Genomic DNA, 25,683 nt, shown 5'->3' with positions numbered 1-25,683 from the left:
AAAAGTAGACATGCATATTAAAACAGATCAATTTAGTTTTCTGCTTAGAAAAGAGAAAGAAGTCTTTGGAAGCAACAACAGGTGGTTAATAACAGTTTATTATCTTTCCTAAGGAGATGTAAGTACAGTACAGACCAGTACATGGGTTTTCGAAAATCTTTTGGATGAAGATGTAAACTGCATCAAGCATACTGTGGATCTAACAGCTTTAGACATTTTTGGACATTGTTATACATGTAACAATGGAGGTCACACTTTGACATTGATAAAGTCTACATGCCACAAAATTTGGTATAACACCTGCTATCACTTTATTATTATTAAGTCTCATATATCATGTTGTATATGTTCTTAAGGTCTAATAGATTTGTAATTGATGCTTAAAAATAACGGGCTTTACATTGTACACATTATGCATTCATAGAGTCCACACAGTGACATCACAAAATGGATCACCACAAAATTCCGTACTGGGACTGTTTTTGTGCTTCTAGTGCATTATCCTAAGGCATTTTTTTTCATCTAAAATATAGAATCTATTTCAACTTTGATTGATAGTTTTAGCATTAGATGTATTTTTGTTTTTATGAACATGTTTTGAAACAAACATGTTGACATTTTCTGCATTAGCTTGAATGTCATTAAAATCTATGATGATGTAGAGGTAACATTTGCATGCTGAATTGTAATTTGTCTTCATCAGACAGTAAGGTAACAGGATTTCATAACAAAAAATATTTGTAAAATATCCATCTACCTAACTATCATTTTACCATAACTATGACCTGGAGATAATTTAATATAAAGAACCACATTGTCTTCAAAAATGTTTTTTTTTTAGCTTTGCAACACAACCAGGACAAATCTGAGGTAATACATACACACCTCAGGATGTCTACAGATGTTTGTGCATCTTTGTATACATGTGCTCATGGAAATGCTTGTTATTAGGTTGGGAATCACTGGTATGAATTAACATCTATATTCACTTCTTTTTTATGTGGACATTAAACTTAGTTTTTTAGCTATTACAGTTTACTTTTTGATTGTATATAAATTATGCATTGACCTAATGATACAGTATGTTTATCCTTCTCACAGATTTGCGCTACATGTCAAAAATATTCATATAAAAAACTGAATTAATAATAAATCTTGCTGTGAGAATATTGAAACAGTATTATAATGTTAACTACGACAATACTTTATTAAAGGTGCAATGTGGGACTTAGTGGTGAGATTGTGAATTGCAACCAAGGACTCAGTCCACAGCTCACCCCTCCCTTTTGAAACGCATAATGAAGCTACTTTAGACGCCAAAGGACAAACACACCAACGTCAGAAACAATGTGGTAACAAAACACAATCTATAGGACAGTTTGTCTGTTGTGCGCTACTGTAGAAACATGGCGGCACGAAATGGCGACTTTCATGTAAGTATGTGTATATAGATAAAAGGCTCATTCTAAGGTAAAAACTATATATGTCATTTTGTAAGGTCTCTACATCACTGGTAATAGTCAGTGTTGGGTGTAACGCACTTTTGTGCATTAAGTACTAATTTTACTTTTCAGAAGTAACAAGTAAAGTAACATATTTCTTTCTAAATGTACACATAAATATTTAATTTACTTTAAAAAAGTAATGCAAGTTACTTTTCAGTTTAATTGTTCGATTTAACGTAAGTATTACTTTCCATGAAAAGAAACTAAGTAACACCATCAAGTTACTTTTTGGCAAAGTAACTTAATATTGTAATGCATTACTTTTAAAAGTAACTTTCCCCAACACTGATAATAGCTATGTATATAACATTGCATTTCTGTCAAGAGATCCTTTTAAAAGTCCCACATTGCACCTTTAAATAAATTTTCTTCGCCTCAACTTTTGGTCATTAACATTTATGTATTTAGCAAATGCTACACTGAAAAAAATATCTGGTTGAACATGATTGAATTTAGTTTTATTAAAATGTTTTTATTAAATAAAATTTGTATCTACATAATTTAATTATGCACACCAGTTCAACATGATTGAATCAAGTTTTCTTAGAATGAAATTTATTTTAATGTTAATTTAATTTTAAGAAAACTTGATTTAATCATGTGCAACCGATGTCCAGAAGTTTTTTTTAATCGGTGTATAATCCAAACTTTCAGTGCATTTAAGCTATACATATTATCAGTAGGCTATCTGCATACCCTGGGAAACAAACCCATGATCATGGCATTGTTGGCACCAGTCACAACCAGCTTGTAAACAGGAACACAATCCTAATCATATTCAGCACTGTTTGTTGTATGTTTTGTCTGCAGATGCTATTTATTTTTGTGCATGTGTAAAGAAGTGCCTAGTGCTTTGTTCTTTCTAGACAATAATGTGATTCAAATGTTTACTGTGCTCTTTTGAACAGTCCTCAAGTTACACCCGATGTTAATGTGTGTGTATATGATTATCTAGATTACATGAATATTCCATAAACACAGTTGTCTTTTACATCTGGATTTAAGTCAGTGTTAATGCCAGGAATGAATGTGGTCTAAGATCGGGTAAATCTAATCACAGAAAATAGCTCCAAATTACCCAAACTAATGTAAACACCAGATGTACCAGTAGGGCCTATACAGACGTACGTACAGTATGCAACAAATGTGTTTTAAGAATTTAGTATGAAATTCACACTAATGGAATGAGAATGTGAATAATGCCTAAGAACATTAAAAGCGTTTTAAAGTGTCTAGTGATGATCAGATTTAATGCGTATTGCCAGAGAAACACTCTCTGTGTGTATTTTTTGTGTCATTTTCTTTAAGTCTTTCTTTTGGCCATGCTGGATCGCAGCATCAGCGTGCACTCCTGAGGGACTTCGGGGTTGTCAATCATGCGTTGCCATAGCCGCTGCTCCTCCCCGTAAGCATCGTTCCAGTCCACTTCCTTCCCGTAACTCAAACCTGCGGATCATAAATAGCTCGGTTAATAAACTATGTTGCTTAAAAGTACCGTGAATTACTTTTTTTTGTTAAGTATACTATGTAAACATTAGCACAAAGCTCTCTTCCCAGACAATTTGTGACCCTGTCTGTGAAATCCAGGCTAAAGTATCAATCTAAATATGAGATTAAAGTTTGATTTCATTTATTGATTTCACATTCATTTCAATCTTTGACATGACCTTATTCAGTCAATATAAAAGATAGATTATATTTTCACAACATTTTCTTTAAATTTACATAAAATCAGTAGCTGGCTCACATTTATGGAAAGCAAGCTGCAAAAATGGGCCATTCAGAAAATGTCACTGTTATGAACTATAAGTGCATACACATACAACTGTCCACATTTACATATCAATAGCTCATTTCACATGCAAAGGCCAATCATTACAGAGGTCATTTATTTATAGCTGTGTTAAAAGCATGGTAGTAGCCTGTTTAATGGTAAGGATCAAAGAAAGGAATATTATATAATTGGTCAAATAAATCTAAATTCAGGTGTTACATATGTCTGACTAACAATATAAGTGACGATAGACTATAAATACTACAAAAGTGTAGAAAATTGCCCATTTAATGCACAATCATCAAAGAGAAACAAAATACTTAACTGAGTAAGGAAACAAATGCGACCCTGGACCACAAAACCAGTAATTAGGGTCCATTTTTGGAAATTGAGATTTATACATCATCTAAAACTGCATAAACACTTTTTCAATGATGTGGTTTGAGATACACTATTTGAAAATCTGGAAACTGAGAGTGCAAAAAATCAAAATATTGAGAAATTTGCCTTTAAAGTTGTCAAAATGAAGTCCTTAGAACTGCACCCTCACAGAAATAAAAGTTTTAATATATTTACGGTTATGACAAAATATATTTTTATGGAACATGTTTTTTGGCTTATTATAACTGTGTGACTTATGACTAATTTTGTGGTCCAGGGTCACAAATGAGTTATCATTATCAATAGTAAATGACTTTGTCAAATGTGTTTCCACATCATCAAGCATGATGGTTTGGAAAATGAGAAAATTTAGAAAATCAGAAAGTACAAAAAAGTGGAAATCATCCTAATTTTAATAATCAGAAAACATTTCACGGTCAAGCATGTGCTTGAATCTTTCATGCCGATGTGAAGACAGAATGCAAATGAACGATCTGATATGAAGAAAAATTAAATGACTAACCTGTCCCGGCCCCGAGCCGTACCCCACCTAAGAAAACGTTGCTGGAGAGTGGTTCTCTGTCCCACACGGTGAGCTCAAGACACACGTTGTCCAGATCACTGTGCTGCAGGCCGCAGTATGTGAATGTGTGATTCCAGCGTGGGTTTACTGTGCGCTTCACCACGGCCGTCTTGTGCTTTGTGCTTTTTTTGTCATCGGGAAGGAGGTATCTGAAAGGCAAAATGGGAAAGTAAGTACGTTATCTATTTCTCAGCAAGCCATCACAGTAAAGCCATCTGCTCACCCTTTGACGAACGGATCGGATGAACCTCCTTTTACTGCTGTTAAGTTTTTGGCCTCCTTAACCAACAACTCCACCATTCCACCTTTAGGAAGAGTGATGAATTTCTTTCCTTTAAGAAATCCCTTTTTTACTAACAGAGAGAAATACAGAGTTAGAAAAAATTCCCTCATCATTTATTCATCCTCATTTTATAAGAAGATATTTTAAGGAATGTTTGTACCAAAACCAATCATAAGCCCCATTCACTTCTATAGTATTTTGCCTCTTATTGGTTTGTTTACAAACATTCCTCAGAATATCTTCCTTTGTGTTAATCAGAACACAGAGATTTATAAAGGTTTGTAACAACATGAGAGTGGTTAAACAATGACAATATTTACATTTTTGGGGGAACTATCCCTTTGATATAGACAGTGAACAGAAAAGGCTTGTGACGTGACGTTAATTATTTTGTGTTTGTATGGTTCAATTAAATGTAAAAGGGTAAAAATTTCAAAATTAATTTGCAAATTACTTGCATACATTCTCTTTTTTTAAGGACTGTTGGAAACTTTTTAGGAAGACCAGGAGACTTGGATTTCCTTGAGCAGTAGTCTTTATTGAAGAAAGCGTTCTTCAAATCAGAGCATAGAGCTCGGGGCGCTGCAGTAACCAAGTCTGACTATGGGTATACATGCATTACATTTAAGGCCATTTAAAGGGGGCAGTCCCTTCAGATGGAAACAATGCCTTCAAATTACAATATAAACATGAAACAAAGGTTATAGTCAAGCAAGAAAGGGCAGCTGTAAACGCATCCCAGATCATCCCCCATTAAGCATGTAAACATAATAGCCCGACTAAAACAGCTTCTTCATCATGATAAAGAAAGTGTCACACATTTGCCCTTTACAAACAAAAGGTCACCAATTTGCCCAATGGCTTGCCCTATTAGCTTTAATTACCTTTCTTGTTTAGGTGAACAAATAGATATGATGATAATTAATAAAAAAAAACAATGACTTCAAATTATATTTCATCAGGACCAAGTCTAAAATTTCTGGTTTTATTTCATTTTGAAAGAATATTTGGAGGATAATTTTTACATCATTTGTCAAAAATTATTTAAAAAAACAGCTCTTTTCAACATCACAAAAATAATACAAAAACACTAAATTTACATTTAGAAATAACTAATAAAATGATATTTTATTTTTTATGATTACGCTAACATGACATCAAGGTGTATAAAATATTTAATATTTCTCATTCTTTGGTGCAATTGACATTTTCAGGTCCATTCAGTCTTAGCTTTCTTAAAAATGATGCAAATGTAATTTTTTATTGCATACAATTAACATATATACACTATGTGCATTGAAATAAACCTGATGTGTGCTTTTAAAGCAAGTTTAAAAAAAAGATTTTTGAATTTCTCATCTTGCCAACCGTTTTGTCACTGAACCATTTACAGTCTGACAGTGGTGACTTAAAAAAATAGTTCACTTAGATATGAACACAAACTAATAATTTTTAAAATTAAGATGCTGTCATGTTACTGAATCGTCTTATATGAAAGTCAACATGGTGTAATTCCAAAAAGCACATATGTGACCCTAGACCAAATAGCAGCACGGGTATATTTGTAGCAATAGCCAACAATACGTTGTATGCTTCAAAACTATCGATTTTGTTTGCCAAAAATCATTAGGATATTAAGTAAAGATCATGTTCCATAAAGATATTTAGTAAATTTCCTACCATAAATAATATATAAAAATGTGTTTAGCTATAGCATTAGTAATATGTGTGGCTAAGGACTTCATCTGGACAACTTTAAAGGTGATTTTATCAATATTTAGATTTTTTTGGAACCCTCAGATTCTAGATTTTCAAATAGTTGTATCTCGGCAAAATATTGTACATCAATGAAAAACGTATTAATTAATCTTGATTCAGATGATGCATACATAAAAAAGATCCTTATGACTGGTTTTGTGGTCCAGGGTCACATAAAGTACATGTATTTTTAGGGTGATCCAGAAGTCTTGAGTGTGTTAATATGTGTCTTCTAAAGGGGATTAATACGTTTGTGACATTTCCAGTTATTGATGTGCCACCATATTTAAACTGACAAAGGTGATCTGTATGTTTTTATTGATACGCGATGTACTGTATCGCAAAATAAGCTCAAAATATTAGTTTTTCTAACAAAATTTTTTCACTTCAGTAGACGTTTACCTGTATTAACCCATTGGAGTTATTTGGATTACTTTAATGACGGATAGATGTGCATTGTGGAGTTTTACCATGTTGGATTATATATATAGAGATAACATGATTTGATCATACAATTATTTGTATAAATTAAAATAATGTATTTAAATTAACAGAAGAAGTCATAAACATATGCCACAGCATGAGTGTTTTGTGTGAATTTTCCTATTTTCTTTTTGCAATAAGAATATTAAATCCCATCCACAACGACTGCTATTTTATTGCTTTTCCAATACAGATCAGCTTTAAGAAAAAGCCATATAGATCATAGTAATCTATTCCCAAAAATGAAAACGAAATGAGCTTTTGAAAGAGCAATTTCTAAATCATACCTTGCACTTGGTCCACAGGCAGGGAGGCATTTCTCTCTGCAGGAATGTACTTCAAAACCACTGTCAGTTCGCCTTTATAATGCATCACTGAATCTACATAGGGATCATTCTGATACACACAGACCACAATATCACTGTTCACGACACACAATAACACACTGTCTATCACTTAATGTTTTGTGTGTGTGTTCAGCTTACCCTGGGCTGCAGTGCAAACCATTCCTCTAAATTCGAGTCAAACTCCCAAGAGTCAAAGGGAATTTCTGCCTCTCCTAGGAAGGTGTTCTGGCCGAAGCGATCGTGATGCCACACAGACACCTGCAGTGTGCGCGTCTCTAGCTGAGAGTGACTGACCACATACTACACAGAGAGAGACCTGAAAATCAATATCTCATTTGCAGGTTCATCCTGATACAATGCAGAAAGAAAGGTTTTCTTACCCTTAGGTTCTCATTGAACACTGGGTTAGTAGTGTTGCTTTTGATACTGGTTTTCCTCTTACTTTGACGGGATTTGTCTGGCAAAAGATACGTTTTAACATACCTGTAAAACACACACACAATTTAGCATTTAAAAATGTGTTATCCAAATATATATAAATAAAAAGTGTATGCAACTTTGCTCTTTATTCAAATATTTTATTAAAGATGCATAAAAAAAATGTTGTATGCATGTTGCATTGGTGTGTTTGGAGTATAAAGTGAAGCCCAGCTTTGACACGATTTTAAGGAAACTTGGCAAAAAACATACAACACATATACAGTTTATTAAGACATAGCCCAGGAGAATAATGAATAAATACAAATATTTCCACAAAAGTATTAAAGAGCACCTATTTCATTGCTAAAAAACAATGTATTTTGTGTATTTGGTATAATACAATGTGTTCGCATGGTTTATGGTTTAAAAACACATACCACAAGCTAATCTGTGCATTGTGATTGGCCTGAATACCTCTGACGTCATCCGGAAATATGACGCTCCTTACCATGTTTGAAAGATTCGCTCACAATGCAATGCTAACAGAGCTAATTTACAGGCTTTGAGTCAAATCAGGAGGAATTATGATAATGTTGATGTTGTCCATGTCAACAGGCCCAGGAAGTAAACTGTTGCCTACAATTCATGTGTTTGTTGTAGTCCAAAAAAAGAGATTTACGTTGGAGACGATAACTAGTGTCATTGTTTACTTTGGGGTTTGTACCTGTTGCATATCGTAACATGTACTAATACACACTTACACACCAAAGGAAATGTAAAATCGTGAATCAGACCATAGTTGCTCTTTAAAGGTTCCTTTCAATAGCAGAGGACTATTTTCAGGCACTACTTAATGCACCTGCTGTAGCCAAGGTACAGCAGCAAAGTCATTGGTTATTACGCCTGATTGAGAGAATAGTTCCTAGCCATATCGGCCCAGAAAATACCAACTTTTAATTTTCCGTCGGCTTTAGTACACAATGTAACTACAGAAGAGTCAAGTTTTGAATAGGAAAAATATCGAAACTCTTTGGTTATTTTTAGTGTAAAGCTAATGGACTAATCAGATTCAACGGATTATGCTAAACTATGCTAAAAGTGGTAGCGCCAGACCCGGAGATCAGCTGAATGGATTCCAAAACAGCTTTTTGTTTTCTAAGCATTTTTTGTAAATTCGAATAAAATCCGTTTGGTGTCTCAGAAACTATACAACTTATCTTTTTTAAAATTTAATACACAAAAACATAATATTAATTGCAATTAAAAATGATTCATAATCTTTTAACAGCCCTATTAATTATACGTCTAAGTGCAGGGATGCTCTACCGGGGTTGAAAGTGAAGTGTATAGTGGAACATACAGATGTGTGTGTGTGTGTGTGGTCTTACGGATCTGTGCGCTGTTTCCTCTCATCCCCGGTTGCTAGGCAGCGGCACTCGCGGACGAGCACATTGAGTGCCCCTGTTTTATAGCTGTAGGAGATGTTAAGCAGGATCTCCCCGGATACCCGTATGTTGCCGTAGTCTCCCGTTTCGCTGTACACACTCATCATACTGTTGATACTGGTCTGGAGAGCAGACAGAATAAGTGTTGGGTTGTCCATCTGTCTCAAGCTTACGTTTGAGTGTATGTGTGACGGCCTCTTCAGTGATACAGAAAAATCAAAGCCATCAGAGCAAGACAGACACGCATCAGACCACACGCATAAACCCACGAACACTCACAGTGTCAGCGTCTGAGTCAGGTACATTAAGGAAACCCCACTTTCTCTCCGAGGCAGGTGTAGAAGACTAGACCACCAAAAGAAAGAAAGAGAAGAAGGAAGATTGATAGCACGAAGGCAAGCCAGGAAAGTGTTTGAAAACGAGCAGAAATGAGAGAAGCATGGATCATGTGAATGAATAAAGATTGCCGATGTCAAAAAGAAGCAATTGGAAATGTTTTAAAGGAGAAGTTCACCCTGAAATGGAGATTTTGTTATTCTTTACTCAGCGTCATGTCACATGAAACCCAATGGTTTTTACCTTTCATGAAATTTGAGGCTCTATCATACACCCGGCGCAATGCAGTGCAATGCGAGACGCAAATGCCTTTTGCTAATTTCAACCCGGCGCAATGATCATTTTTACGTTTAGCGCCACGTTGTTTAAATAGCAAATGCATTTGCGCCCAATTTTACGCCCATGGTCGTTCTGGTCACCTTTAGACAATGTGCTAAGATCGTTAAAATAGGGCCCTTGGTGTTCCAGTAGCTCAACTGGCAGAGCATTATGTTAGCCGAGCATAGGTTGTGGGTTTGATCCCCAGGGAACACACATATACTAATAAATGCATGAGATAAAATGTATTTTAAATGCACTAAGTATCTGCAAAATGCATCAATGTACAATTGCTTTGTTTCATAATTTCAGAACCTGGGTTTTCAGGCTCTTGCGGATTGAAAGCTTTTCTGCAAATAACAACTTAACGCTTGGAACACAGCCTCAGTGCCGTATTGAATGCTTTAATGGTGCTTCATTGATCTTAATAGGCCCAGTCTCCACTCACATTCACAGCATGAACATTCTGCCCGACATCCACAGAAGAAAGCAAATACAGGTTTTGAACTACAAATGGTTTAGTAAACGATGATATAATTGTGATTTTTCTGCAACCATCTTGAAGGTCTTTCATTTTGCATAAGTGTGACATGTCTTTGTTTTTGGTGAAAGTCTGTCTATGATTGTTTGTTTCGTTTCTCCCTCATTTCCTTTCCATTCAGCACTCTTCACATCTGCCGGTGTGGCGTAATGACTCATCATCAGGCTTTTAGACACTGTGTGCGAGATCAGGAAAAGGCCACTTGTCTTCCTAATCGTCTGAATTTTTATCCTTACCTTTGTTGCGTCTTAATGCACCACCTGTGTCTGTATGCGTGGGCAAGAAAAGCTGAGATATGGCATTGATGCACATTTACATTGCAGTATAAATGAATGTGTAGGTCTGCCAGGTGAGTCAACAAATTAAGTGTAACTGGAGATTTAGCCAGAGAGAAATGCTAATATCCATAAAACACACAAACATACATCTAAACAAACACTACACACCGTTGTGATGAACAAGCACATCTGCACAGAACACACGCTGGAGCGAAACACATTATGTGCCTATAATTATGGTGTAAATGTGATTTTGACTGTGTAAACCATTATACCATTGATTGTGCCATGCTGTCGCTCCGGTTGGTTTTGTAATGTGCCGATAACAAAGCATCGATGTCCTCATCCGAGTCCTACAGCACAAATATTAATTCAGCAAATATTACACAGAGAAACTCACACCCTTAGAAGAATGATTTTCATAGTAAAAATGTAGGAAGTTGGCTCAATATTTTAACCCTTACCTATTATTATATTAGACTGTGCTATACATGTTTTATGGCAATATAAATCTAACATGAACTTGTTAAATTACCACTATATATCCAGAACTGTCATTTCAACCCATGCTAGAAATCAATATTATATCTTGCCAACTGGAATAAACTGCAGCTGAGAAATGATTTTGGAGATGACATATACCTCATCGTTGAGCCCTGGTACTGAACGGCAGCGATTAACCAATGGGTCTTCACTGAAGTCCTCCCCGGCAATACTGAGGTCAACCTCTGAGCGACTGCGATCTGTCATCACAAAGAAAAAAGAAATTTTAACCAAATTAATGTTTTGGCTATTATCTGTTATCTTATAATGCATTATTTAAATGCAATATGATTGTTTTGATCTGTGACATATTAATGTATCAAAGGTGTCAAGGTAGTGTTTAGAGCAGTGGTCTCCAACATGGTGCCCGCGGGAGTCTGTGAGGTGCCTGCCAAAGCACATTCTATTAATAGTCTCAATTGTAATATTTATTTATTTATACTTTTATGTATGTTAACATTTGAAACAACAATAAAACATATCAACAAGTAAAAAAAATAAGTAAAAACAAAAATGTTTTGAATTTCAAAAAGTAGCCCTCCAGCTTGTTTTATCCATTGTGGTAGCCCTTGCTCACAAAAAGGTTGGAGACCCCTGGTTTAGAGTATTAGTATAGTGTATATGTCAAATTGTTGCCATGGTGATACCTGATGAGAGGGAGGCCCTGGATACGGCGATGGAGGGTGTTCTAGAATGTGTTTGTCTCCGCCCATCCGTAATTTTTTCAGGACCGCTGTCACTACTTTGTATACTAGTCACGCTCTCTGCCCCGTCCGGCTGAACAAACACACAGACAGCATTAAACACGAATTGTCATGCATATTGTGTACATCTGTCTACCCAGGAATGCAAATGTGCCATCATGCGTACCCTGTTTCTACCCTCCATTTGGGTGGGCATTTGGGGTGTTTGTGCTCGCATGTTATTGGGTGTTGTTGGCAATCCTGATGATTCCACTGCAAGTGCTTTCTTCCTAATGCACAGACAGCCATAATGAGGAAGAGCTTACAGCATACTACACATAATATACTGCCTAGTATTTTTTAAATGGAAAGTAATGCAACAAGAATATGATTTACACAAGCAATAAGAGCATTGTAATCCAGTTTGGGTTCTCCCTTGCAGTGCAATTGAATAAAGAGTCCAGAAAATACATTGGGAATGGAATGCATTTTTGGATACATCATACTGCACATTTGAGCAAACATGCATATTATATTCTGCAGAATTGCAAAAAGGAGTGTGGTAAAATGCTTTTTTTGAACAAAACTGTAGTCTGAAACAAATATTTGACAGACTGTAAATGTCACCCCTCACCCTTTTCTGATCTTTCCTGTGCTTTTCTGTGATTGAGGTGTGCCTGGTATCTCAAGCTGGGGTGTGGCTGTTCTCTCCAACTCTGATGGAGAGGGTTGCCTCTGGGTGGAACCTCCATCTCCAAATAAAATGACAAATTTGTTAAAAAAATGAACGGAAGCAATCCAAAACTCTAAAAATGGCAGGGTTATTTTTTACCCAAATTGGGTAAATATTTGATAAAACACACCACTGGGTTAAAATTGACCCAATGGTGGGTTGTTTTACCCAACTGCTGGATTATTATAACCCATGGTTGCATAACAACAACCCTTCATTGGGTCAAAAATAACCCAGCCATATTTCACCCAAAAATGAAAATTCTGTCATCATTTACTCACTCTTATGTTGTTACAAACCTGTATAAATTTCTTTATACTGATGAACACAAAATAAGATATTTATTAAAGCAACACCAAAGAGTTTTTTTTACCTTAAAATAGCGCTTCCAAAACAGTTTCAGTCGTTCATCCACTCTAAACAGGGTGAACAGCACTTTCACATTCGCTTTGCAGCCCTCTATCGGCCAAAACCGCACTAAAGAAGTTTCCAACCGTCGGGTAGCGGTCCTGTAGTCCGAGTGAATACTACAAAAACTTGCTTTATGGCAGACCTACAATCCAATCAGAGCCAGCTATGCTTCAGTATTTATGACAGTGGGTAATGGACAATTACGCTTCTAACCTGTAGGGGGAGCAAAGAGCAAAAACTCTTTGGTGTTGCTTTAAAGAATACTATGGAAATCAATGGGGCTTCTGATCGGTTTGGTTAAAAACATTCCTGAAAATATCAACAGGTTTGTAAGTGTGCAAATGATGACACAATTAAAAACATTTTGGTGAACTGTCCCTTTAAGTACAACTTGAATTGCTTCTATCCTAAAAAATATCCTTTTAAAAGAAAACACCATAGTTTTTCAATATTTTACTATGTTCTTACCTCAACTTAGACAAATTAATACATATCTATAATTTTTTCAATGCGCGCACTTAATCTTTGTACAGCGCATCATTAATGTGTTAGCATTTAGCCTAGCCACATTCATTCCTTAGGATCCAAACAGGAACGAATTTAGAAGCCACTAAACACTTCCATGTTTTTCCATGACTAGATGTCGCCTTGGCAGTTCATTGGACCAAATGCATCAAATAGAGCCGCCATCTTAAAACAGGGGAGCCCCGCATCAGCGTCATTGTAGGCAATGGTGTAACGGAAATAAAATCACCATAAATCGTCATGAATGCGATTTTCTTGGTTTTCTTTTCAACCTGATCTCACAAATTTCCGTGAAATAGTCACGCATTATTTTGCTCAGTTTTGCGTTACATTGTCACGTATTTCCACCAAATTACGTCCCCCTGCCACGACTTCCTTTTCCGTGACAGTTTCACGTATTGGTTACTCAACTGTGTTTCCTATTTTTAAACAATTGTTGCTTCGGTTTGGGGTTAGATTTGCTGTTTGCGTTAGGATGTCACTTAAAGTATTGGTTTATACAATTTTTTCATATGCTTTTTAAACCATCGTCAATAGTGCTGCACAATTAATCGCATCGCAATCGCAATCGCGATGTCAGCCTGTGCGATTATATGACAGCAAAATGTTGCAATTATATTAAATAAATAAATGTGTGGACTTGTTTACACAAACTTTCTGATAACAGTTTGATGATTTTTCTTGCTGTTTAAAAAAAGAAAGAAAAACGAACAAAAAAGGCAGTGCACGTGTGGCATGCACGTGTGTGGCATGCGTTGTCACTTGTGTGTGCGCAGCGCAGAAATACCAAAGCGAAGATGGATGCAGAGGAGATTGACAGTGATCTGGTAGCTAAAAAAAAAACTCAACGTCTATTGTATGGCGGTATTTGGATTTTGGATTACTGACACTGCAGTTGCTACATCACGTGGCAATACGAAAACATTTCTAGTTTTACAAATACACATTTTAGCATTATCACTAAACTGTGTGTGGATTTTCCTTAAAACCCATCAAGTTGACTCATGATACCATTTATTATAATCGCAACCGCACATCGCAATATTAGCAGCAATAACCGCAATGGGAAAAATTACCCAAATCGTGCAGCCCTAATCGTCAATTGACATTAGGGTTAGAGTTGTGTAAGGATGTCATTTTATGTAACAGAAAGTTGTTCTAACCCCAAACCGAAACGACAATTGTAAGAAAATAGGAAAAACAGTTGAGTAACCAATACGTGAAACTGTCATGGAAAAGAAATTCATGGCAGGGGCACGTAATATGGTGGAAATACGTGACAATGTCACGCAAAACTGAGCAAAATAATGCGTGACTATTTCACATATTTTGTGAGATCAGGCTGTTTCTTTTGGTTCGTTTCAACAGTCAGACATGTATTTAGCATTGCGTCCAGAACAAAATAATAGTTTTGATATTATGAAAATCTACTTTTTCTAACTATAATGCATAGTTCTAGTAGGCCTAACATCCATACGCAGCACCAAAGTCCGGCATCGTCCATGAATTTGAAGTACAGGCGGAGATAGCAGCTTTACCTAGCTACTTCCTATGACAAGACCCCTGTTCCAAGATGGCGGCGGTTTTGACGCATGCTTAGAACCCCAAGGTGACATCTATTGTATATATCTATGGTCAGGAGTGATGATGTTACTGCGCACCGAGGTTGAAGTGCTGCAAACTAAGTGCTCTTCCACCAAAAAAATAAAAAATAAAATAAATAAGTGCTCTTCCACCATACAATATAGTTCTCATTTTTTATCTGCTTAAAAAATCGCCATGTTTTATATTGTGCCACCATACTTACTCGTGTAACTACTCATGTAACAGTCTTTGAATAGAGAAAACATGAAAGTGTTTTGTGGCTTCTAAATTCATCCCTGTTTGGATCCTAATAAATGAATGTGGCTAGGCTAAATGCTAACACATTCACGTCACGCTGTACAAAGATTAAGTGCACGCATTGAAAAAAGATAGATGCATTAATTTGTCCAAGTTGAGGTAAGAAAATAGGAAAATGTTAAAAAACTGTGGTGTTTTCCTTTAAGAAACAAGTTAGAAAATATACAAATACAAACACTGTGTATTAATTATCCCTAAACCATTGTACTCTTGGAAATGGAAACAAATTTTCAAAAAACTTAATTTTAAACTCATTAAAATAAAAGGAAGGAGATAGTCTTACCCCAGTTATATTGTCTTATTAAAAATTAATTACAGCTTATCTCAAAAATCGAACTATCTTAGTTCTTCTCATTAAAAGGAAAAGGAACTCATTAAAAGGAAGGCTTAAGTTAATACTTTTCAATACTTTAGGGCTTACATAGATAAGTCTTACTAAAAATTAATTAAAGCTCAAGCATCTTAGTTGGTCTCACCTGCTGGACTGTTGAGAATAGACTGTTTGACTACATCACTGCTGGGTATGCCGGCATGTTGAAACCTTTTTGATCTTTCTTCCTGAAACCATTCTCCTGTAACTACCTTCAGTTCCCTAAAGAAGCCAGTTACAGAAAAACAGCACAGTTTAAGCACCAGAACTGACACACAGTTTAATTGGCTCCCCATATGCAAATGCCGTTTCCTCTACTGTGTCAAAGTATTTCCTATTAAATCAAACAGGTGGGGCAAACAGCTAACAGCCTTTATTTACAAACATTCCACCAAATCTATTGCAAGTCGCTGGCAGGTGGTATTAGGGGGAAGAGCCATTATCATTCTAGAGTGAATGTTTTGGGGCAAAATTTATATATTATCTCCATCACGGGCCAGTGAGCGTTCAGATGTTCTCGGTGACTCACGCAGTCTTTGCACACACGGTGCATTTGCAGTGTTTGCTGTCTGAAGGCGTAGCTGTGCAGAAATTGCAGACGCGCCGATGACAGTTGGTACACACATTACCCCTCTGCAGGATGAGACCCAGAGCCCGCAGACACACGACGCACTCACGCTGATCTGCAGAACTGCGGCGCCCGACTCGCTTTAGTTCCAAAAGTTCATTTTTTAACTTTCTGTAGAGAAACAAAAAACAGCATAAATAATAATTAACCCAATGACCTTGTCATAGACTAGCAGACTTCATTCTAGCATTTGCCACCCAATTAGCAAACTGGATTTTCTTTATGTTGTTGTAGGACACCTACTGTCCCCAGGTGTGCTACATCACTTCTTATAGACGCTGAATGTGTTAATCTAAAGATGGCAAACCTCTCATAGTTTTCAAGAACTTCAGCATCCATCTGGGGAAGCCCTACACTGCAGCACTTCCCACCTAATTCGATTTTACTCACCTTACCAACTCAACCAGCTTGACCTCATCTACACATAACTGCACCACTGATAATGCTTTTGTTTCCCCTTTAACATTTCATTGCATTCAATATACACAATCCTAAATGTTTAACACCCACTCTTCTGCCAGTTTCATCAAGGTGCAACCTATGCTCTCTATTAAACGCATCTCATTTGCTGTTTCATTCTCTCTTCTCTACCCTATGAACTTTCATCCTTGGTTGTAAACACCACCACTGACACTTTATGCTCAATCAATGCTAACATCGTGTCATGAAAACCTTTGTGCCCTCTCCTGGGCCAGCTCACACTAATCCTCCAGCCACCTCTTTATCTGATGTCCTCTGTGAACGCCATAAGCTCTGGGACAAACTGGCAAAAAAATTCTTCTGTAAACAAGTCACCTCCTCTGTCCTCCTCCTTCCAGTAACCTTTACAGCTTTTTACAGAGAAAACTACATCAATCAGCAGTCCGTTTTTGCCAGGACATCAACCATTCCACATCCAAAACACTACTTTTCTCTGTGCTTGGTGAGGAAGTCTCCAAATTTATGTCCAGCCACCTGCCCTCTCAATCCAATACCTTCCCATATCATACAGGCCTTATTAAACACACTAAAGATGTATCTTTCTGAATATACTTGACAGGAACATGTTAGATGTTTCTGTCAAGAGACTTCTCATTTCTCTCTCTCTCTCTTAAAGACATGAAAAGTCTTTAAAAATTGTTAAATCTTTGTAACTTTAGCACTTCTCATATTTTTGCCATCCTAAGATAAATGTGTAAGTTGTAAGTCGCTTTGGAATAAAAGCAACGCCTAAAATAATTAGAAATTAAAAGACGCTACCTGATGCGTTTCTCCTCTCGTTTACGGAGCTTCTCGTCTTTCTGGAGGACATTGAGGATCATCTGTCTTTCATGCTCCAGGAGGAAAGACAGATTGAGGGAGTCGTTTGTCTTCGCCATGATCATTTGAAAACGGGCTTACATGGGTCAACGAACACCCAGCCAATCAAACTGGCTGCCAACAAATCCTTCATGAATGCCACTCGAAATCTTCAGTCCCCTACGTATTCACAAAATACGTATCCTTCAGATACCATTCATCAATCAGCAATCTTGATCCTGTTGGTCACAGCATTGTTGAATTCTTCATTTATTCCGCAGACTGTAAGCATAAAGTACAAACAGTATGTAAATCATAATAATTTTCCTTAATAGTTTAAAGGGGACATATCTTGAAAATCTGACTTTTTCCAAGTTTAAGTGTTATAATTGGGTCCCCAGTGCTTCCATCAACCTAGAAAATGTAAAAAAGATCAACCCAGTAACTTAGTTTTGGTAAACCATTCTTTGCAAGCATGTGAAAAAAAAGCTTGTTGAAATTTGGCTCCCCCTGTGATGTCAGAAGGGGATAATTCCGCCCCTTAATCAGAACTATCCACAGCACTGCCATTTAGGGCAGAGATCAGCTCATTTGCATTTAAAAGAACACACCCACAAACGGCACATTTTTGCTCACACCTACAAAGTGGAAACTTTAACATGCTATAATAAATAATCTATATGGTATTTTGTGCTAAAACTTCACATACGTAATCTGGAGATGCCAAATATGTATTTGACATCTTAAAAGTCTTGTGAAATGTCCCCTTTAAAGTAAAAGAGTGTATTTCTTAACTTTCATAACATTTGTATTGTACTTAAATCAAAGTTCATTCAAAGATAAAAACAGTTTGAGTTTAAATAAATCCCAAAAGTCTTCACTGGTTTAGTATATGAACGTTATGGATCATAATGGTCTTGGTGAATAGACTGAATAGACAGTCCAGATGCTACCATGAGAGCCGAGCCAAACAGCCACTAATAAGTCTCCATTTAGCTTTATTTAAAGTGACAATACAGTAACTGCGGTGGCAGTCTGCCAACAGCAATCTGGGGTGAAGTGCATTGCTCAAGTGCACAAGAGTAATAGAGTTAGACACTAATCACTGTACATCATGCATACTTGGGAGTGAAGCATCAACCTCTGTGTTAATAGCTGACATTTTCCACAAAAAAAGACTGAAACTGTTTAAATTAAGTTAAATTTATGGAAAACCTACAGTAGGTTAACAGTACACTGTAGGGAACAGTGAGTTGGGTAAAACATTGGGTAAAAGGGTTCACCTTAAAGTGTGGTACACACTATGGCTGTGTCCAAAATAGCCCCCTTAAATAGTGCACTATTAAGTGGAACATCCGTTTTTAGTGGTGTCCGAAATCATAGTGGACATTATTGAGTGCACTCATTCAACCCCACCATGCACCGCAATAATGAGTGTACAACCGATGTACACTAACAGCTAGCCACTAGTCGCCCACTGAGTCTCGCCCTGAATGAATTAATGCGTCTCGGCGGAAGATGGTATCCACACTACAGTGCTTCCGGCGAGCTCAAGTGTCCGAATTCACTCATTCGAGTGAACTATATTAGTGGCGTAATGTAGGGAATAGTGAAAAAGGGCATAGGGGATATTTCAGACACAGCCAATTTGTTTAAATAATGCAGAAAATTAAATGAGAAAGGACCAAACCATGTTATTACATGGAAACTGTAGATTTTTATACCTAAATAAGGTTTGCCACTTTGTGGGGCATGTTATGATTATGGTCATTAAAACTATTGATCAGTCATCGGGCAATGAACATTTGATGTTTAAAACTGGCTACCTTTCATCCTATGTTGATTTTAGACTGAAATGTTCTCTCTTGAAGAACATAAAATTTGGCCCAAATTCAACTGATCTAATAAAGAAGTAATGAGACACAGATTTGGCGAAAAGCACAGGAATTTCAGTCATCTTTGCTTGCAAGCTCAAAGAAAAACAAAGCACTGTCCTAAATGCTGTGCATAAATACCAAAGGATGTCCTTTATTTTCTATTTGTAGCAGTTATTTATAGGTTATAGACAACAAAAATCATCTTTTACCTATAAATATTTGTAGGATCTGGATTAATAATGTATGCACATTTGAGCATATTTTATATCAATTCTGTAGCAGGTTTGTTTAAAACTGATAGTGTCAAATGAGTAGAAGATACTGTATGTGTGTATGGCACGTTTCCTTATCTCTATCTAACAGTATGTGATACACTAAGTCTGATGGGCCAAGCAACATAATCACAACCTTCGAAAGCTGTTTTTCACACCATCACTTACACTTAGGAAAGTGTCTGCCTTTGGTGACACAATGCACACAAACAGGTGAATAATAATTTTTTTATTCTAAATATAAAAATAAGTATTGTTTAATATTGTTAATATTACTATATAATTTATATATTATATATATATAATAGTGTATAATGTTTAATTGGCTCTCTGTTGTACGTATGGCATTTAAGTATCTTCGTGTCTAACTGAGGTTCCTTTCACATTTCGTGTCTGACTCACCAGGAAGATGTGAAGCAATATTAATTAAAATTTTCCACCCAACCAATGTTTATAGTGACACACAAACAGATACAAGCACCATCACTGGAAGAGTATCTTAAGTGTCTCCACGGATAGAAAAGACAGTATGACAGTTAAAAAGCTTTACTGTCATCATCTTCAGAAAACTGTTATATGTGTTGTTCGCATATATGTTTCTTATATACTACTGAAGTAAGGAAAAACTGTGGGAAAATACCAACTGCTGATATCCTTTAATGAAAAATATAAAACTTCCAAGGTTACAGAAGGTGTGGTATCTCCTTGGATCCCACCCTAAGTACACGCACCGAAGTGTACACACTGCCATGTGTAAACACACACTCATACAGTGTTATCTCATAAAGATACTCATCATACTTTTAAAAATATATATTATATTTTATCTAATCAACGTCTGAAAATACAAAACAAAAGATTAAAGTACTCAATGACTGAATGACATTTAACAAAACTAATAACACTATTAGTTTATTGATGTAGTAAGCTCTAGTCTACTAAACATGTTGACATCAACAAATACTAAGACAGATTCATGTAGTGGATTGGACAAAGCCCCAAATCCGACACATTCACACCAACAACACCTGTCTTAATGGAGATTAGACTCATGAATCTTTAATATGCCTTTCAACGGCTACTTTAACATCATTAAAAGGGACACTGAGCTATAAAATGTCAAATTAGCTAGCTCTTGGATAGTAAAGTAGTAGTTGGCAGTGGCACATATAGGTTTTTAATGCCTGTTATTTGTAAGTAGAGAGACTAGAGGCCACATAGTCTATATAATCTAAATTGAATCTTTAATCTGCCTGGTTTGTTTATCAGTCTGTCACTAAGGTATCTAGTTCCCATATTCTTAATGTTACGTAGTTCTTCTCCAGCTGTGCCCCTTTGAATCTTTAATGCATCCTTTTTTAAACACACACACTCTCAGATCAATAGAAAATGTCAGTTATGGGACGGTAAGACGTGGTGTTTAAAAGGAAATCAGTAGAGGCGGCTGATCTGTACGGTCAAGCAGGGACAAGCCATTTATATTGAGTTACAACAGTTAGATTCGATCCAGAATCTGATTGTGTGAAATTGCTTTAGTAGAATCTGAGTGTGAACATGACAGCTTTTTTGCTTATTAAAGTTTTCTCACTTAGGACCAGTTCATAATAAAAAGTGGAAAAGGTCTTTAAAAACGACCTTTGTTGTTTAATTAGACTATACAACTGTCTGGTTACAGTCTTAGTTTTTAGATTTTCTGACAAGCAATTAGGACCCTGCTGCTATAATAACACGAAAAGTATCCCATGAAATACCATGGTAATAAATATTGTGGGGTTTTATTATTATGGTGGACCAGCACTGTGCAAAGCACTTCCTTTTGCCTTCACTAATATAAAGATATGAACTCAAACATTTTTCATCAAATTCTTTTGAGGCCAAATTATCTGAGCTATGCTGCAAATTTATAGCTTTATTGTTTTTCAACAATTATTTCATTCGTGTCCATTTTATCTGTCCTCTCTGCAACAAAACAGATTAAACTGAGCACAATATTAAATTCATTACGTGTGCCGAGTAATGAAAGAGCAACCTCTAAATTATAAAATTCTCATCTGGGCGGTTAAACTGATTTGCTGTCCCAACTTTCTTTTGATTATCCTCATTTTGGTATAAATAAACATTGTTTTCGTAAAATACACTCTGTTTTGGTGACGTTCAAAGCAAACAAAAGATTATACATGACACCAGTTTAACATATAACTAGCAGCGTGCAATACACAGTGTGTCTCTTGTTATGTCACCTTTGTTATAGGACAAACAATTAGAGCTTAATCTGGATGTATAACTCGTATTCATCCACCTGTGCGAGTGGGCAAAAAGGTCAGTCTGTTGAATAGGGCACAGAATTAAAGGTTGCGGTCATGTCATTTACACCCTTAAGCACTATTCGGACGGGATTAGTTTTCCAAACAACGTTTGAGTTTCAACGTTTCCCCCAGGACGTCTGTGATTTTATGTATCGATTCGGACGGGATTAAAATTCTCAGGCTATTCCAGAGATGGGAGTGTCTGTTTCCTTATTTGGGCGTTGCAGAGCACGTGCTCTGGAAACGCGTGTTTGTAATGTTTAATATTTTGCTTTAAATGTAAAATTATGACAGAACATGTAATTTATTAATTTAATTTTTACAAATCAAAATAAAATATACAAATCCTACTAAAGTAACGTTAGCCTACGTGTTTTATATAACTGTCTGCTTATAATAAACCCAAAGAAATGAAGAAATAATGCAATAACAATTTATTATCTTTAATAATTAACATTAACATTCCGGAGTTGAACAACTTTGAACGGAGTTTCTTATAACGTTAATGATATTACAGTGGCCAGTCTTAACAGTGTTTGATATTCAGCTCGTCTTGATTTAATTATTTTATTTTTCCGAATGCGAAAAAAACATCCATATCTGAATGAACAGGACTCAGGAAATACAATATACGCGCATAAGTAAGACCTTACGGCAGATCACGGTGGCCAAAACACGAAATGAACAGCGTTTTCAAAAGATATTGCGGGCAAACACAGACATTTGCATCCGGACGGGATTAAATTTCTCAGAGGACCTCTGAGTTCGGCGAAAAACAGTAGGTAAATTGCTCTGGAATTCTTACGGAGGTCGTCAGAGAAAAACACAGACATGGCCGATTCGGACGGGACTAAAAACACAGAGGACCTCTGAGAAGCACCATTTTCTCAGAGGTCCCCCTGTAAAACTAATCCCGTCCGAATAGGGCTTACACGGCAATAATAAAAAAATCTCTAAGCTAGCATACCACCTTTAAAGAGGGTGGGGGAACGAAATGAGAGATAACACTTCATAGGTCACATACTAAGTCGGTTTGTCATGCAATACGTCACAATATCCCTAGACAGCTTTCCGCTGGATGCCACACTAATAACTAAACAGTGCATGCCTGGCAACTGCTGAAAGCTTTACCCATATGAATGAGCAAGTCACAAACCATCTCAACAAAATCATTACCATTGAACAGCAATGGTCTTGTATGAAGATCTTTGTTGGTTTTAAAGTTGACAACTAGGAGAATTATTAATTAAACTGAGTATTTCATATCCTCCAAATAAAAAAATCTATATCATAATATTGTTTAAATAGCAAAAGACACAATAATTAAACAAAATGTCAAAAGGACTCAAAATAACACTGGGACACAGCTTTTTCCACAAAAGTGCAAAAAAACAACCCTTTCCAAAACAACCGTACATAAAAAGCAATAGAAACATTTACTGGAAGTGGGACAACTAGCCCCGGTTACTCTTGTTAATTTACTGTACAAACACTGATATCTCTGTGAAGTGAACGCCTAACATCTCCCAAACCAGTTATCAGCGTTACATTTTTAAACTGTCTAAACAATTAGCAATACAAATATTAATTCTCTCCAGTCTTGAAAATATGAAACCTCTACTGCATTGCACCTGTTCATACACCTGAGACCACACGACATTACATGTAGTGCCACCAAACAGCAGGACACAGGTTGTTAGAAGTAAAATCTTCTAATTCTGACTTTTTCAGGCTTGAGACTATCTTCTTTAAAGATAAAGTAAACGAGCTATAAAGAAAAAGACTTTACACATTTATACAAACGTCTTCTGTTGAAATGAGACATAATGGCAACACTGAAGTTTAACTCACCTTAAACCTATGTATGGCACAACAAACAGAGAGCACTGATGAATAAACATCAGGATATGAAACTGAGATCTTACCTGCCGCAGCGCGCGTTCATGAGTCTTCTGTAAACTGCAGTGCTCTGTTATACGGTCGCGTGCTATGACTGTGTTCATTACAGCCTCTGCTGCTCGAGCTGATCGCGAGGCAAACCCCCCCACGCACGCACGCGCCCCTAGAGACGAGCATGTCGTGGGCGGAGCCTGTGCTCCCACGGATTCCCCGTGACCGTGTACACACACACACACACACACACGAGAGAGAGAGAGAGAGAGAGAGAGAGAGAGAGAGAGAGAGAGAGAGAGAGAGAGAGAGAGAGAGAGAGAGAGAGAACCATTGTCACCACAAAGAACCAAAAAGGTTCTAAGATGGCATCTTGAAGCACCTTTCTTTTTAAGAGTGTAGATAGATAGATAGATAGATAGATAGATAGATAGATAGATAGATAGATAGATAGATAGATAGATAGATAGATAGATAGATAGATAGATAGATAGATAGATAGATAGGTTTGTTGTATTTTTAATGTTTAATTTTAGTATAACTTTATATTGTTTAATGAATACCCTGGGCCAATGGGCTTGAAGTCTCAGTGTGTAAAATAGACAAATTGTTGCCATTGTCTCACTTATGTTACAAAGCTGCCATCTGCTGTGTACTACAGGTAATGCTGGACTACAAAGTATTGAATATAACATTATACTTTACTCTTCATTTACCATTAAAACTTTACTACATAGTAAAATAACAACCCAAATTGTATTATTAATATTAGTATTCACTAAACTGCTAAATCTTACCATAATACATATTGAAGTACATAAATACTACAGTATTTATTAGTTTATAACCTTGAAGTTAATACTAAATAATACTGTAGCATACAATTAATGGTGTATTAATAGACCCTTTTACTGTTTGTACACAATGATGACGTGGCAACGTATGCGTGCGCATTTTGGCAACGGAAATATTATGGCAAGAATCTGCAGTGAAGCAACACAGACAGAGAATTTTATTTGAAAAAGTTGACTTATTAACTTTGTCAACGTTAGCAGATGGCCAAAATTAAAGTGGCCAGATATACTTATATTAGTATATTATATTAGTGCAACCAAACGCAACACGTTAGAACCACTGGGGAACAACACCACTTTGTTGCCAAAATGCGCGCGCAGGCTATTTGATCACGTGGGCTGTTAAAGGGTCTATAGCAATAATATACACCACATTTTACTACAGTTAATTATAAAATGCATTTTTTTCATGTGTTGAAATAATAGATTTTATTATGTAATGTTTAAAAAAATATTGATAAAATGTAACATACAATGTATTCTTTGTGTGTGTGTGTGTGTGTGTGTGTGTGTGTGTGTGTGTGTGTGTGTGTGTGTGTGTGTGTGTGTGTGTGTGTGTGTGTGTGTGTGTGTGTGTGTGTGTGTGTGTGTGTGTGTGTGTGTGTGTGTGTGTGTGTGTGTGTGTGTGTGTGTGTGTGTGTGTGTGTGTGTGTGTGTGTGTGTGTGTGGTGGGGGGATATATGTAGTACACATTAGTGTATAATTCCATGTTTATTGTGCTTTAAACTAGGGCACTGGGGTAAGTTAGGGCAATGGAACCAAGTTTGTACAGTATAAAATGCATTGCGTTTATGGAACTGTAAATTTCATATGCCAAAATGTGTGTGCACTATAAATGGCTGGGTTATTTTTGACCCATAATGGGTAAATATTGGACAGAACACATGCTGGGTTAAAAATGACTCCATGCTGGGTTAAAAATAACCCAATGTTGAGTTGTTGTTATGCAACCATGAAAT

At 36.4% G+C, this 25,683-nt stretch overlaps 1 protein-coding gene across 4 annotated transcripts; it reads right to left on the bottom strand.

Moving 5' to 3' along the window:
* Nucleotides 1-80: 80 nt before the first annotated feature.
* sytl5 (synaptotagmin-like 5) lies at nt 81-24,033 on the bottom strand. Of its 4 annotated transcripts, none has more exons than XM_065251704.1 (17): nt 23,906-24,033; nt 17,487-17,807; nt 16,149-16,358; nt 15,726-15,841; nt 12,313-12,430; nt 11,866-11,968; nt 11,643-11,772; nt 11,095-11,195; nt 10,728-10,805; nt 9,259-9,324; nt 8,923-9,176; nt 7,495-7,597; nt 7,253-7,414; nt 7,055-7,163; nt 4,467-4,596; nt 4,184-4,392; nt 81-2,951 (listed from the first exon to the last, which is right to left on the bottom strand). In XM_065251704.1, exons 2-17 carry the CDS (start codon nt 17,609-17,611, stop codon nt 2,809-2,811), a joined length of 2,157 nt encoding a protein of 718 aa, XP_065107776.1. In that variant the 5' UTR covers nt 17,612-17,807; nt 23,906-24,033; the 3' UTR covers nt 81-2,808. The 4 variants fall into 4 exon arrangements, with proteins under 4 accessions (XP_065107776.1, XP_065107778.1, XP_065107777.1 ...); XM_065251706.1 differs by having other exon boundaries at nt 8,923-9,101; XM_065251705.1 differs by lacking the exon at nt 23,906-24,033 and adding an exon at nt 23,832-23,905.
* Nucleotides 24,034-25,683: the final 1,650 nt, after the last annotated feature.

The sequence above is a fragment of the Paramisgurnus dabryanus genome, chromosome 15 (genome assembly GCF_030506205.2).
Source record: "Paramisgurnus dabryanus chromosome 15, PD_genome_1.1, whole genome shotgun sequence".
Classification (NCBI taxonomy): domain Eukaryota; kingdom Metazoa; phylum Chordata; class Actinopteri; order Cypriniformes; family Cobitidae; genus Paramisgurnus; species Paramisgurnus dabryanus.
This window is presented reverse-complemented; position numbering and strand designations above follow the sequence as displayed.

Bases quoted from the DNA above. Each gene is read 5' to 3' on its own strand.
- sytl5 (XM_065251704.1), bottom strand. From the start codon at position 17,611: ATGATCATGGCGAAGACAAACGACTCCCTCAATCTGTCTTTCCTCCTG. The intron at 15,842-16,148 runs GTGAGTCACCGA...TGGCTTCTTTAG, and splicing joins ACCGTGTGTGCAAAGACTGC to GGAACTGAAGGTAGTTACAG. The intron at 11,969-12,312 runs GTGAGGGGTGAC...TCTGTGCATTAG, and splicing joins ACAGGAAAGATCAGAAAAGG to GAAGAAAGCACTTGCAGTGG.